The sequence below is a fragment of the Gobio gobio genome (assembly GCF_949357685.1).
Source record: "Gobio gobio genome assembly, chromosome: 12".
NCBI classification, from domain to species: domain Eukaryota; kingdom Metazoa; phylum Chordata; class Actinopteri; order Cypriniformes; family Gobionidae; genus Gobio; species Gobio gobio.
The window spans coordinates 38,030,626-38,045,752 of NC_137105.1; the positions used below are offsets into that span (position 1 = coordinate 38,030,626).

General features: G+C 36.7%; 1 protein-coding gene across 1 annotated transcript in view; it reads left to right on the forward strand.

Annotated features, from left to right (window-relative positions):
- oma1 (OMA1 zinc metallopeptidase) overlaps positions 1-15,127 on the forward strand; it is a 28,054-nt gene that overhangs the window by 1,806 nt on the left and 11,121 nt on the right. The window contains exons 2-7 of the mRNA XM_079831061.1: positions 1,446-1,674; positions 2,404-2,577; positions 5,650-5,757; positions 8,724-8,852; positions 11,252-11,326; positions 12,888-13,037. Of these exons, the coding sequence (XP_079687187.1) occupies positions 1,446-1,674; positions 2,404-2,577; positions 5,650-5,757; positions 8,724-8,852; positions 11,252-11,326; positions 12,888-13,037 (865 nt within the window). The remainder of the gene's footprint in view (positions 1-1,445; positions 1,675-2,403; positions 2,578-5,649; positions 5,758-8,723; positions 8,853-11,251; positions 11,327-12,887; positions 13,038-15,127) is intronic.

Genomic DNA, 15,127 nt, shown 5'->3' on the forward strand with positions numbered 1-15,127 from the left:
TTGCCTATACAAGTAATTTCATTTCATGTCTTTTTTTTTAAGTGGACATAGCATAACGTTAATAAAAAAAATTTTTTCAAAAAGGTTTTTTCTTTTGTGTATATATATATATATATGTTATTCAAACTACAAAAAGACAAATGATCACTTACTGCTCTTGACTCATTAACTTGTGTAACTTTAATGGATTAATCTGTTTAGAATTTTTTACAATGAATATTATCCAATGTTATTTTATATTTGATTACTTTGTTGTTGTTTTTTATTCAGTTTCTTTCCTGAATACTGTTAGACCTACCTGAAAAAATGATCTTTATTCTATTGTATTCATTTGTGCTATTGTTAGTAGTTTGTTTTTGTTCTTATTTTATTACTGTTTACTTGTCTATTTAAATTCAATTTACCATTTGAAATCAAGCTTCCTTGTGCTGTGTGTGAGCTATTGCAACAATACATTGAGTTAGCAAATTTGTGAGATAATTGTAATGGTAATTGATCATCGTTTAGCCTATATATGAAAAAAAAACATCATATTAAGTGATCTCTTCAGAAGAAATGTTTGATTGCCTAGACTTTTAATAGATGGACAAAAAAAGAAATATTACAAATATCTATTTGACAGTATATGCAGCTTTTTTCCCCCGTGGTATAGAATGTCAATACTTTTCCAGGTATCGTATCGAAGTTAGAAATTCCAGTATCGTGACAACACTAGTTCACACTAAATCAACTAGACTTGTACAGTGAAATCAGGGTTAAGATACATTATAATGTATAATGCACATAATAGAAACATTTACTATTCAAAGGTTTGGGGACGGTAAGTCTCTTATATTCTGCATTTATTTGATCAAAATTAAAGGAGTAATATTGTGAAATAATAATATTATAATAATATTATAATATTATAATAATATTATAGCAATGTTGAAAACAGTAGTTCTGCTTAATATTTTTGTGGAAGCCATGATGATGATTTTTTTTTTTCAGGATTCTTTGATGTATTGAAAATCACAAATAATTTCTCATTTCTCAGAAATATAAATCTTTTGAAACAGTGCTTCTCTTTCAGTCAGTCACAGACGGAATGGAGGTTTCACTGACGTAATGTCTCCGTTTCCTCCTTCTGGGAACAAGGGTTACATACGTAACTGAGACAATCCTTTTAATGCATCTTAACTGAATAAAAGTATTAAATTATTTAAAAAAAAAAAACATGTACAACTTGCAAAAGTGCTTTAGCTTCACACAACCTGCAGAACATCCACCAAAAGTCCTTATACAGTCTCCATATATACTTGTCTTTACTGTGGTTAGTAAATGGGGAGCTTGGGGAGCATATGGCTGTCCATTGACACCAAAGTTCTTGGTTTTCTGTGAGGGTATGATCAGATTTAATGATAAGAACTCTGATTCAGATTTCTTGTGTGTCTTTCGGGCTCTAGGAGCATCAGAAAATGGTGGATGGCCCTGCCGCCCAATAAAAAGCAAATGTTTCGTGAATGGATGTGGCATCGACGCTGGTACTTGTTGGTAGCTGGGTCGGGACTGCTGTTCATCATCTCTCTCCTTTTTCTCACCCACCTGGATGAATCTCCAATTACAGGCAGGACCCGACTGCTGTTGTTCAGCAAGGAGGCTTTCATGGAACTGGCTCAGTCCACTGCGGAAGCGGTATGCCTGGTCAAGTCACACAGCTTGTGTAGTCAGTTTACATTTTGTATTCAGTGCAGTTACTATACATTTATGATCAACAATAATGCTTCCAGGGCAATATGTAAGTCTTATAATAGTGTATGCAAATGTCTGGAGTTATCCAAAAATTTTGGATTTTATTGTGCTATGGGATATTATGAAAATGAAACTCATGGCTCGTTTCCACTGAGCGGAACGGTTCCACTTTTTTGGCACCCTTCCGTTGGTGTACCTACCACAGTAGTCCAGTACTAAAGGGTGGAGCTAGATTCATTGCAGTACGTTGATTGGTTGACAGTGAATTGTCACTTGCGCATGCTTTTTCGACTGTGTCTTTCCTTGCAGCCAAGCAAAGGAAAGACAAAGCTTGTCTTTCAAACAAAGCTTGTCTCATTCTTGTGACAACAGCCACATGCCGAGAAGCAAGAACAAGATCTGCATCAAGAGCTGTATATCATCCATTGTTGTTTACTGTGCCACTTTCTTCTTTGCTCGAGAATGACGCCGAACGCTACACCACGCTTATCATAAGCGTACTGTTGGCTGTGGAAACGCAAGCCTAATCAGGGTTTACGGTCCCGAATCATACTGTACTGTACTGAACCGTACCGCACTGCTCAGTGGAAACGAGCCATTAGAATATCACAAATCATTTCATTTAATTCCATTACATTTTTTTGGCTCTTTCTCCTTTATTCTGTCTCTCAGTATACGGAGGAGTTTAAGGATTCTCTGATTGCTCCATCGGACCCCAGGCACAAGGCGGTGGAGCTACTGGTTCAGACTCTGGCCCAGAGGAACAAGGACATTGCTGAGATGTCCGCTGTCACCTGGACTGTCCATGTGGTGGACGGCTCTCCCATCAACGCATTTGTTTTGCCAGTGAGTCATACAGTATCTGATAACATAATAACCAAATTGTTTGTCTAATAAATAAATCAACTCTATTCAATTTAAAGGGGTCAATGTTTTTTTTTTATATAATTAAATTTTTTTCTTCAGAAGTAACTCTGACTGCGCAGAAAAATGTCCATCTCAGAGTTTGTAGTTTACATGACCTCTTCATTTCACATATGTTGGACATGATATAAATACACAATTAAATAAATAAAAGAATTGAAAATATTGAAATATGAAATATTGATGCTGAATTTGTGAGAAAAAGTATTGCAGTGAGTATGTATCAATATACACTCTCTGTAATTGTTTTTGGTCAGTACGATTTAAAAAAAAAAAGAGAAATGAATGCTTTCACACAGCAAGGATGCATTATATTTATTAAAGGGGTGGTAAAACACATTCTTTTGAAGGCTTGACTGTGTTTGTGGGGTGCACTGTAACATGTGTTCATGCTTCGTTTAAAAAAAAATTGCCTTATTTTTCATATATTTGACCTTTATTCTACACTTCTCTGTCCCTCCTTGTAAAACGGTCTGATGCTTTCCGGGTTGTATGAAGCCAGTCCCTCAAAAATACGCAGTGGGTTCTGATTGGTTAGCTGGCCTAGTGTGTTCTGATTCGCTAACCGCAGTGCACGGTTGTCGGAAACGTCACGCCCCTTACCTGGAGGCTGTGCTTTGGTCGCGTCAATAAAACCATATGAGCCCGAATCAGACCCAGAACATTTGAGTGAAGATGATCGAGCAGAACCTGTTCAGTCCTCAAGAGTAAAGACTGCGGGTCTATAGTGATCGCTACTGAATGGCACTTTAACTTTTGTATTTTTAGAACGATTATAGCCAAATATCTGTTGCAAGAACTAACCCAAAACGAACACTAAGCACTGGCTTTAACTAGTAAGTTAGCCAAATCACACACAGAACCATGTTTAGCAAGCCTGAAGATAAACAATACATAAAAGCTCTAATCAAAGAATCATTTACACTAATGCCAGGTTCGCTGTTGAGATTTTAACGTTAGTGTTTGTAATGTTAGGTGTTCGTCGGATAACGTTAAGTATGAATGAGCATTTAACAGACTGGTTTGCAGAACAGCGCTGTCATCTGTTTACTTCCTTGCTACAACCTATTACAGGAAAACACATCGATGAAATATAAATCAGACTTACAGGTTGTGGCCCGTAAACAGCTTCTGTTTGTAAATCCAGCTTTCAGGACAAGCCGTTGTACATATCCTGTATTGAACTCGCGAAGTTTGCGGAAGTTTGTGTTGTCCTCCGTGAAATGTGCAGCGCGCGCGTCGTGCATCCACGCACCGGCAGTGTTTTTTTCACGCAGCTGACGTTGTGCAAATCCGGCATTGAAATCGCGAAGACGGTGGATGTTTTCCTCTGTTAGATGTGCTGCAGGAGCCCTGCGCGCGCCTGATTCCCCGCTGACTCAAACACACGTGCATATAACATGCTGTATGTTAAACGCTCTGCAACGCACCCCCGTCCCAAGGAAGGCTGAACAGAGCAAGTACCCCAGACTTGCAATCCGGATGGAAATAACAGCATTTCCTCGGCATCGCGGCAACAACACTAACTAACTTATACCACAACAGCGCCGCGATACAAAATGGCGCCCCCGCCCCCCCTATTTAATATTCTCGGAGGAGGGGTTTATGTAAATATTGAGCCTGGTGATGTCACCAACCCTGGAGGAATGTGTGTAGTCGCCTACTGGCCGTTTGCTGTAGTTCTTAGAAACTGATTTCTTTAAAAGCAAATATCTCCCTTTGCTTTAAACTTTGAACGTTGTAACTTTGCAGATGTTGTTTATGCTCAAGCAGCAACATTACACGCTAGCTAAAGTTAGAATAGTGAAATCGTGGTTTACCACCCCTTTAAAAGTTTTCCATTTCAAATAAATGTTTTTTTATTCATCAAAGAATCCTTATATAAATATCACAGTTTCCACAAAAAATGTTGCAGCACAACTATTTTGATCATTGATACTAATAATGTTTCTTGAAATGTGACTTGATCAGCAAATCAGCATATTAGACTGATTTCACAAGGATCATGTGACACTGAATACCGGCATAACTTCCATTTAAAAATACATTTAAGTACAAATACAGTAAAAAATTGTAAATTTTGATAGTACATTTTTAAAAAACTTTTTTTTTACTCTATTGTTGATCAAATGAGAGACTTTAATTTCAAAATCCTCCTGCCCTAAATTTTTTCAACAGTAGTGTGTATATATCCCTATTTCATTGTTTAGGACAGTCTTTGTAAAAGATATACAAAAATATTAATGCTGTCAAATCGATTAATCGCATCCAAAATAAAGGTTTGTGTTTACATAACATGTGTGTGTACTGTGTATAATTATTATGTATATTTGAATACCCACACATGCATGTATATATTTATGAAATATTTGCATGTGTGTATATATTGCATATATATTTATATAATTTATATTATATATAAATATAAAAATAAAAATTCTCAAATATATAAATGCATGTGTAATAATTATACACAGTACACACACATATATTATGTAAACATAATTTTTTTTATTTTGGATGCGATTTGACAGCACTAAAAATATACTTATTTTATACTATATATATATATATATATATATATATATATATATATATATATATATATATATATATATATATATATATATATATATATATATATATATATATATATATATATATATATATATATATATATATATATATATATATATATATATATATATATATATATATATATATATATATATATATATATATATATATATATATATATATATATATATATATTGTAACTGTAATTGAGCCAAACTGTTTTGGATATTTTCTCTTATGTTATATTTATATCTTTCTCTGAGCTATCCTAATGAACAGTTTCTTCATACAGTTTAGCTCTTTAGCAAAGAGAGAGAGGATGTTCTTAATTCACTGGAAATCTTGAGACTGATTAGTAGAGGAGAAAATTACTCTGATTTCACAGCTGGAATGATTGTGTGTGTGCATGTGTTTCAGAATGGAGAGATCTTCGTCTTCACAGGAATGCTGAAGGCTGTAGCAGACATTCATCAGCTGGTCTTTATATTGGGACATGAGATGGCTCACGCTCTGATTGGTCATGCAGTAAGTCCCGCCCACACTGTCAGACCCCTGCACAGAAACACCCGATTGGACATTGATCATTTGATCAGAATCGTAATTAAATATGGTAAAAGTAAAGTAAACAAGAGCAAGTAATCTCTCTCTTAGGGTGATTTTGATTTCAATTTAAATGTATATGAGTATTACATGGTCTGCTATCTGCACCATTGTCAGATGGTTGTAGGGCCCTCGGACTGCCTCTGGCCTTTATAGTTTGGATCACATTAAATTTGTACTTCCTTTGCTGTGTCTCTCAGCTTTTTTCTGAAAGTAAAACACCCTTCATTAGATTCAAGTGCTAGCTTTATCTCTCTTTTGCGCGTGTCATGTTTTACTTTCATCTCTTCCCTTGGTTTAAATGAAGAGAAGTAGGCGTCCTGTCTCAGAGGCACTAAGCGCTGTTAAGGGTTCGGTTTAAAGAGATGTTTTAGTTTCAGAGCTGTTGCATCACTGCATGCTTGTGGGTCTGGTTAGGGTGAAGGAGTTTAGCGCTCATATGAGGTCTAACATCATATGGCTATGAAAAACTAGATCCAGTACATTTTTCTGTGACACTAAAGTCCCTTTAAAGCCAAGACCATGTTATTTTTAGTCTTTATGAGACTCCCTCTGACTTGTTGCATATACTACAAATCTGCATGCACACTTTAATCAAAAATTATTTTATTCTGGGATCGTAGCTACAGTTGAGAAGAAAAGCAATCTTATAATTGACGCACATGATTTATTTCATATTCTTTCTATTCAGCAAAGAATACTTGAATGTATCACTGTTTCCACAAAAAAAAGCAGCACAGCCATTTTCAACATTGATGATAAGAAATATTTCTTGAGCAGCAAATCAGCATATTAGAATGATTTCTGAAGGATCATTTGGCACTTAAGACTGAGCAATGATGCTGAAATGAGTTACATTTTTAAATAGGTTAAATTGTTACGTTAAACTGCAATAATATTTCACAATATAGAATATTACAGTTTTACTTTTTTTTTTTTAATCAGATAAATGCAATGTTGGTGAGCATAAGATGCTTTCAAAAACATTAAAAAAAAATCTTACTGACACCAAATGTATTAATGGTTGTGTGGAACACTGCTATTTTGCACATTGAAGTAAATGGTGTTCAGTGACTGTCGAGTGTCAAATAAAAACAACAATAAAAAAATCTCACATTTGTGTGAGGAGTGAGGACCAAACCAAGATTTAAAGGGATAGTTCGCCTTTAAATGATAGTTTACCTTTTTTGTAACACAAATAAATATATTTTTTATGAAATCTGAGAACTCAGGCCATAGACAGCAATTTAATTAACACTTTCAAGGCCCAGAAAAGTTAAATTAGTCCATGTGACTCCAGTGGTTCATCCTTTTATTTTATGAAGCGATGAGAATACTTTTTGTGCGCGAAAACAAACAAAAATGACGACTTTATTCAATAATTTTGTTCTAGCCAGTCTCCTGCGCAGTTTATATTGTAAATACTGTGCATCTCACACACAATGTGTCATGGTGCTCAAATGTGTCATGCCGTAGAACTCGAAAGCGCAACGGAAACTGCGTAGGAGCCTGACACAGGCTATAAAGAAATTGTTGAATAAAGTTATTTTGTTTTTGTTTTTTACACACAAAAAGTATTCTCATCGCTTCATAAAATTAAAGGAACTGTATGTAAGAAATGTATTTCAATTAATCATAAATCGCCCTGATATGTCACTAGACATTAAGAAATCATGTTAATTTAAAATATTTATATCACTGACAACAGTAGTCCGGCCAGGATATTGTCATTTAAAAGTGAAGTTGCAGTCCTCAACTGATGTTGATGTTGACATGTTGTGTTTTGGCCTGAAGCGCCACCCTCCACCTATCTACCAATCACAAAGTCAGTAGTGTTTCGGCATCCGGGTTGCCAGCTCTGCTCTAGTTACCACAGCTGCAGCTACAAACTTTTTGGATAAAAAATAAAACTTTACGAAACCTAAAAGACCTCGTTATGAATCAGAAAAACGTTGTGACAATGAAAAAAAAAAACTTGCTGTGTAGGACTCGTCACTTGCCATTGGAAGCTCCTTGTAGAAGCCTACGTTCCTGCTGGATCCTGCAGCCTATCTGGCAACCTCAAGTCAGGGGGGAGGGGGAGAGGGGATACACCGCTCTACAGTAATTTGAAAGTGATTGCAGTACCAGTTTTGGCCACAATCTTACATACATTTCCTTTAAGGTTGAACCACTGGAGTCACATGGACTATTTTAACAATGTTTTTAATATCTTTCTGGGCCTTGAAAGTGTAATTAAATTGCTGTCTGTGGAGGGTTCAGAGAGCTCTGGAATTTCATCAAAAATATCTTAATTGCTCCGAAGATGAACGAAGGTCTTAGGGGTTTGGAACGAATTTTCATTTTTGGGTGAACTATCCCTTTAAGCTTGATAGTCATTAAAAATTGCATGTAAAAGAGCATCATAGAAATGTAATAAAATTATCCTGTTATGTTTAAAAGAATAATAAAAAAACACAAACAAGTGTTTGAGGGTGAAGAAAATGAAAACAGTACATTTTAATTGAAGTAAACCATTGTAACATGTTAAAAATAGCTATATAACTTTATGACCCTGAAGATGGCATAATTACCCAACAAATCTGCTTTGCAGCATGTACCTGACCACTCGTGGACATGTGTTTTGGCATATCTGCTGTCCTTCTTTCAGTAGAATGTGTATTATAATTCCGATTCAGTGTGATTCATTATGTCTCTCGTTGTTAAATTGCTTGTTTCTTTGTCTTTGTTTTTCTACATTGTTCCTAATTGGGCATGCTGTCAGAGAATGGGTTGCTAAGCAAGAGTAAAAATGGTTCTTAACACCAAATGCAAACAAATTAGCATAGTAGATAAACAACAAAATCAACAAAGACAGAAAAGCCCGTAATGAATTTCTTTCTCTTTCTCAGGCAGAACAGGCCAGTTTATCTCACGTGGTGGATCTGCTGTCTGTCGTCCTGCTAACGGCGATCTGGGCCATCTGTCCTCGGGACAGTTTAGCTCTGCTGGGCCATTGGATTCAGGGCAAACTAGTGCAGGTGACAGTTGACCTTGCGATATTTCTCTGTTTCCTTTTTCATTCCTTATCTGCCTTCATTCCACGTTTCGCTGAAGAAAAGCTGGTTCTGGCCCTTGAAAAGAACTAATATATTATATTATATTATATTATATTATATTATATTATATTATATTATATTATATATTATATTATATTATATTATATTATATTATATTATATTATATTATATTATATTATATTATATTATATTATATTATATTATATTATATTATATTATATTATATTATATTAATTATATTATATTATATTATATTATATTAATTATGTTATGTTATGTTATGTTATGTTATGTTATATTATATTATATTATATTAATTATATTATATTATATTATATTATATTATATTATATTATATTATATTATATTATATTATATTATATTAATTATATTATATATTATATTATATATTAATTATATTATATTAATTATATTAATTATATTATATTATATTATATTATATTATATTATATTATATTATATTAATTATATTATATTAATTTTTTTTAACTCTTATTTTTATGATATATGTATACAATATATGAACAAAAGTATTGGGACCCCTAATCATTACACCAACAGTGACTTTAATGACATTGCATTTTAAATACATATACATTCATATGTAGTTGATCTCCCCATTGCAGCTATAATAGCTTCCACTCTTCTGGGAAGGTTTTCCATAAGATTTTGGAGCATTTCTGTGGGATTTTTTTGCCCATTCATCCAGTAGAGCATTTGTGAGGTAAAGCACTGATGTTGGACAAGACGGCCTGGCTCGCAGTCTCTGTTCATCCCAAAGGTGTTCGATGGGGTTGAGGTCAGGGCTCCGTGCGGGCCAGTAAAATTCTTCTACACCAAACTAATTTTTTTGAGTCTTCATGGACCTTGCTTTGTGCTCTGCGGCACAGTCATGCTGGAATAGAAAAAGTCTTTCCCCAAACTATTCCAACAAAGTTGGAAGCATAGCATGGTCCAAAATGCTTTCCACCACTCCATCTGATTCTTGGCATTGTACTTGGTGATGTGAGGCTTGCATGCAGCTGCTCGGTCATGGAAACCCATTCCATGAAGCTCCCACCACACAGTTTTTTCTTGATATTAACGCCAGTGGAAGTTTGTAACTCTTTAGCTATGGAATCATCATTGCTCACTTTTACACACCATGCACCTCAGCACTCAGTTAATCCACTCTGTGACTTTGTGATCTGAGCTGCTGCTGTTCCTGAACACTTCCACTTTCCAAAAATACCACTTAGAGTTAACCATGGAAAATCTAGCAGGGATGACATTTCACAAACTGTCTTATTGCGAAGGTGGCATCCTATCACAGCACCATTCACCATGCTTGAATTCACTGAGCACTTCAGACTTTCCAGAGCTACAAAGTGATATCCTACACTCTATAGGTTTGATTGAAACACTTGAATTCAATAATTAAGAGGTGTGTCCCAATACTTTTTTTACATATAGTGTATAAGTATGCTTACAGTATGCTTACCAAGGCTCCATTTATTTGATAAAAAATACAGTAAAATGTCAGTTGTTTTAATTTTTTTTATGATTCTTTAATGGATACCAAGTTCAAATACCAGCATTTATTTGAAATATATTTTTTTTGTAGTGATTTTACTGTCACTTTTTTGATCAATTTACTGTGTCCTTGCTGAATTACTATATCATATTTATCATTTTGTATTTTTATTAAATTTTGCTTGTTCACAATTGAGCTTAAGACATTGATGGGATTCCGTTTAGGTCGGGTTTGTCCATTAACGATGCAAACACTTCTTAAATATTGATTCTAAAATCCCTAAAAGACCCTTTAAACAAGAATTATACTCCTCCACTCAAGCTCAATGTAACCTTCTCAAGTACTCTCTCACCACCATTATAAAACAATAACAATATCTCAGAGGAGATCTTATTTGGGTTTCTAAGGACTTCAATTTGAGGTTAGTTAAAATTCAGCTACATATATTTGTCTTCTAAATGGATATTGAATTTGCATTTTCTGAATCACTGTGCGGCATGAAACAAAGGCCCACTTTCAATTTAATTGCATTTTAGTTTTTTATGGTGTTTTTCTTCTAAGATACCATGTACTCTCTTATTCTCCTTTTTATGGGTGAATTATCATCCCTTTCTTTCCTTGTTTTTCATCATCTTTGCCCATTACATTTAAAATAAATTACATTTTAATGGTTGGGCTTTTTATCTCCTAGTCATTTTGTTCTCCAAATATGGTTCACTTTATTCTGTCCATTTTCCTCTGTTTACCCAATATAACTCCTGTGTGCGCTGTCAGAATAGCTCATTTAACTGCATATTCTCTGTCATTTTCTCTGTCTGTGTTGTAGTTCTTATTTGACCGGCCCTTCAGTCGTAAGCTGGAGGCAGAGGCGGACCAGGTTGGCATGCAGCTGGCTGCCAAGGTACTGCAGATATTATCAGATTCAATTCACAGTATTCTTGTAGCAACACAAAGCTTTTGGGTTCAATTCTGAGGGATTGCATATTGATAAAATGCAATATAAGTTTCACAGTATAAGCAGCTTACCGTATATGTTTATGTTCAGGTTTCAGTTTATAGCTCAGTGTTATTTTGTTTCATGTAGATCATGTAAATTAATTAGCATTTAAATAATTGTGATAATTTTTTTCCCCTCATGTAAATTAGATTGCAGAATGTAGAAATGTTAATGTGTAAAAAAATCATCTGTAGGATTTTTTTTATTCTAAATGTTTTTTTTTTCCTTAGGCTCTGTTTACACCTGGAATTAAGAAGCGTTTTCGTTAATCCGATTACGCTAAATTGGCGTAAACGGGGTTTAAAACGTTTTGAGCTTGTCCACTTTCGACTACTTCTGGAACAACATATGACCGGATTGCTTTCGTAGTTTAGCTGTCATGTGGTCGAATGCGTTCGAACAGCTGCCAAAGTCCGCCTACGGACCTTACACGTAAACATTATGGGAAGCGTGCTAGCAAGAAGGGATTTAAACTTTGACGACTCAAGTTTGGATTGAAGACGAAAAACATACCAAGCACAATTCTAACAAGCACTCAGTGTTCGCTCTGGTCTTGCGGCTATCAGAGACTAAATTAAATTTACATCGTCTCCGGGCGCATTTATATGTAAATTGTGCACGCTTATTTCGTCCATTAGATCGAAAGACCTTAAAAAACACATACTTGTACCCGCCCATAGACCCTCCCCTTGAAGAAATCAGGACAAACATTGTTGAAAGTGGACAAAAGAGACACCAGGTGTAAACGTGTCTTCCTCATCTACTTGTGATCCGCATTTTAATACCAAGTGTAAACAGGACCTTATATACAGTATTACATGCTTGACTAAAATTGCAAATAAAGTCACTTTTGAAGTCATACTTAGGAATTAAATACTTCACCTCTACGTCACTGAATAAAAACGAATAACTTATGATGACTAGAAATAATTCAGTGGTGGGGAACCTGCTTTATATCAGTCATTTATAGCAGCAGTATCCCAAATGACCTCTAGATGGCACTGTTTCTTTACAAACTTCTTCATGGAAGCGTTTCTCTGCATGTGGCAATGGTTCACGGTGTAGTGCTCTTCCTGTCAGCATGTCTCCTGATTCCATGCTTGGCATCATTATGGAGAAACAGTCAATTCCCTTCTATCTCTTATAGTAGTAATAACGGGACTCCTGCTGCTTGTAAACGGGCTCAGATCCGGCCTGCCACAGCCGGCTTGGTGAAGGACACTGGCATGTTGCTGCGGTAAGGTTGCACGGCTAGCTCGACTAGTCATGATTCATGCTGTCCAAGAGCCAGCCTGCTCTCGGCTTTAGCTCCAAACTCATGACGTTGTCCAGAGCTCCGAGCGCCCGTCGGGTTGTGTGCATGTTATCTCCCTGTTTGCTTCCTTTGATGATGGCGGGGCTTTTACGTGCCTGAAAAGCATCTCTTTAATCTGTATATATTGAGATTTGTGTGCGTTTCTGACAGGCGTGTGCTGATGTGAGGGCGGCCACAGTGTTTTGGCAGCAGATGGAGATCTATGATCAATTGAGTGGCCAACCCACCATCCCCGAATGGCTGTCTACACACCCTTCCCACCAAAACCGTGTCAGGCAGTTGGACCGCCTTGTTCCTGAGGTAAAGCACACAAAAGCAAACACATGCATCATTAGACTTTATTATATATGGTTACATGAGTGAAACCTTTCCACACAAATGCTAAACCGTAACATGTACTATATCAGCATTAAATGTATGGCACTGGTGAAGAAATTATCTAAAAAGAAAGAACCATTTAAGCCATGGCCTAGCATACTTATTCTCAGCCATGCTTGGCACCCCTGCATCATTTCCCAGTTGCATTCTCAATCCCACTTTCCTGTTCTTCTTTGTAAGTTCCAGTTCTCTCGAAAAAAAGTGGCAAACATATGGACTGTGGAGGTCTAAAGGCCTGTTCACACTGGGATGATTTTCGTGCCTGTTTAACGTGTGTGTGCGCATCCAACGCACAAAACGGCAGATGTAAAAGCGTTGTTTAAAAAAAAACTCCTTGGGTTAATTTTTTGTTTTGACGTGGCGCGTTAAAAACTGTCCAACCAATGAGATCGATGCTTTTGTTCACGTGCCTGTAGCTGCTGAAGTTACAGTAAAACACGACTTGGTGGCGCTCAAGCACAAGTTAGTAGACAAAGAAGTGTGTGAATGTTTTTTGCAAGGACGTAAATGTTTGCTGCGTCCCAATTAGCATACTATCCGTACTAAATAGTATTTGAAAAAATAATTAGTATGTCCCAAATCTTAGTATGTTGAAAAAAGTATTCCAAAGATTCCCGGATGGTTTACTATTTCCGGTCAGAGGGCCCTATCTTGCACCCAGCGCAATTGACTTTGTACACGACGCATTTGTCATTCCTATTTTGCACCCGCGCAAAGCGCGCTTTTCCCTCCACAGAAGCACGTCGCTAAACTAGTGAATGAACTTGCGCTACCTGGGCGGTTCAGCGCAAAAAAGGAGGCGTGTTCCGGCGCAAACAATCCCTGGTGCTATTTTGCTGTTCCATTAAACAATTGCGCCACTGACCAGAAAAAACCTAGTCTAAAGTCAGTGGCGCGTTGCGCGTTGTTCATTATGCTATTTTAAGGGCGCATGCTTGACCATAATGTATAGCGTGCACAACGCGCATACACTTTGCTCATGTAATCTACACAGATGCAACAGTTATTTTTGCAAATCATAAATTGTTACACTAAAAAATATTAACACATGAGATGACGGAAATCATTGTGGTGTGCCACGAAGATGTGAAAAAATAGGCATTAATCTATCTTACAAATTATTCAGGCTAATTGTAGTCTAATAATTAAGGAGACCTGTTTGCCCAATAGTGGCAACTTCTGGCAAGACATATATGTATATAAGGACATCTAACAAATTGGTTTGTCCGTCAAGAACCAGGAAAAAAAATCGGTGAGGGTGGACGCAGCGATGTCCTCTGCTGGCGTCAGGTCCTGAGTAGAGGCAGATCCACCTCCCGTTACACGGCGTGCCTGATTGATGCTGGCAAGCTTGGACTTTCCCTGTCTTCTGATGTCATTGTAGCGCTTGCGGCACTGGTGCGACGTCCTGGGGATGCCAGCTGATGAAACAATTGTGGCTATTTCCTCCCACGCCTGTTTAACCGGCGCTATTTTGGGTGGGTTTCTCCCATCCCCATACAACACAACTTCTCTGTCTTTCACTGCTCTTACAAGCACATCAGTCTCCTCGGCTGTGAACCGCTCCTGGCGTGCGCCTGGTAAATACGCCATAATAATAGCAATCCATAATGGAACTTGCGCACCTGCTTTTACAGGGAATGTTGGATGACGCTCTGATTGGTTTATTCACGTTACGCCCAAACCACACCTATGAATAATGAAGCTACTTCAGACCAACCCATTTTAGATTTGCGTCGGGCGCAAGAGCCATTTATCCCGCCGGGAAAATAGCAACAGCGCCGAGACCCGCCCACAAAGTTACTTGCGCTTCGCGCTTTGACACTTGCGTTTCAGATCGTTAAAATAGGGCCCAGAATCCGAAGTGCAGATCGGTGCGCACTCTAACGGCTGATATTGCCCACAACCCATTGCGAGATGGACGAGGATTCGATTAGAACTACAAACGCGGATAAAAAGTGTTTAAAAAACTACAAACATGACGGTTACGCGAGTCTGACGGTTAAGTGGAG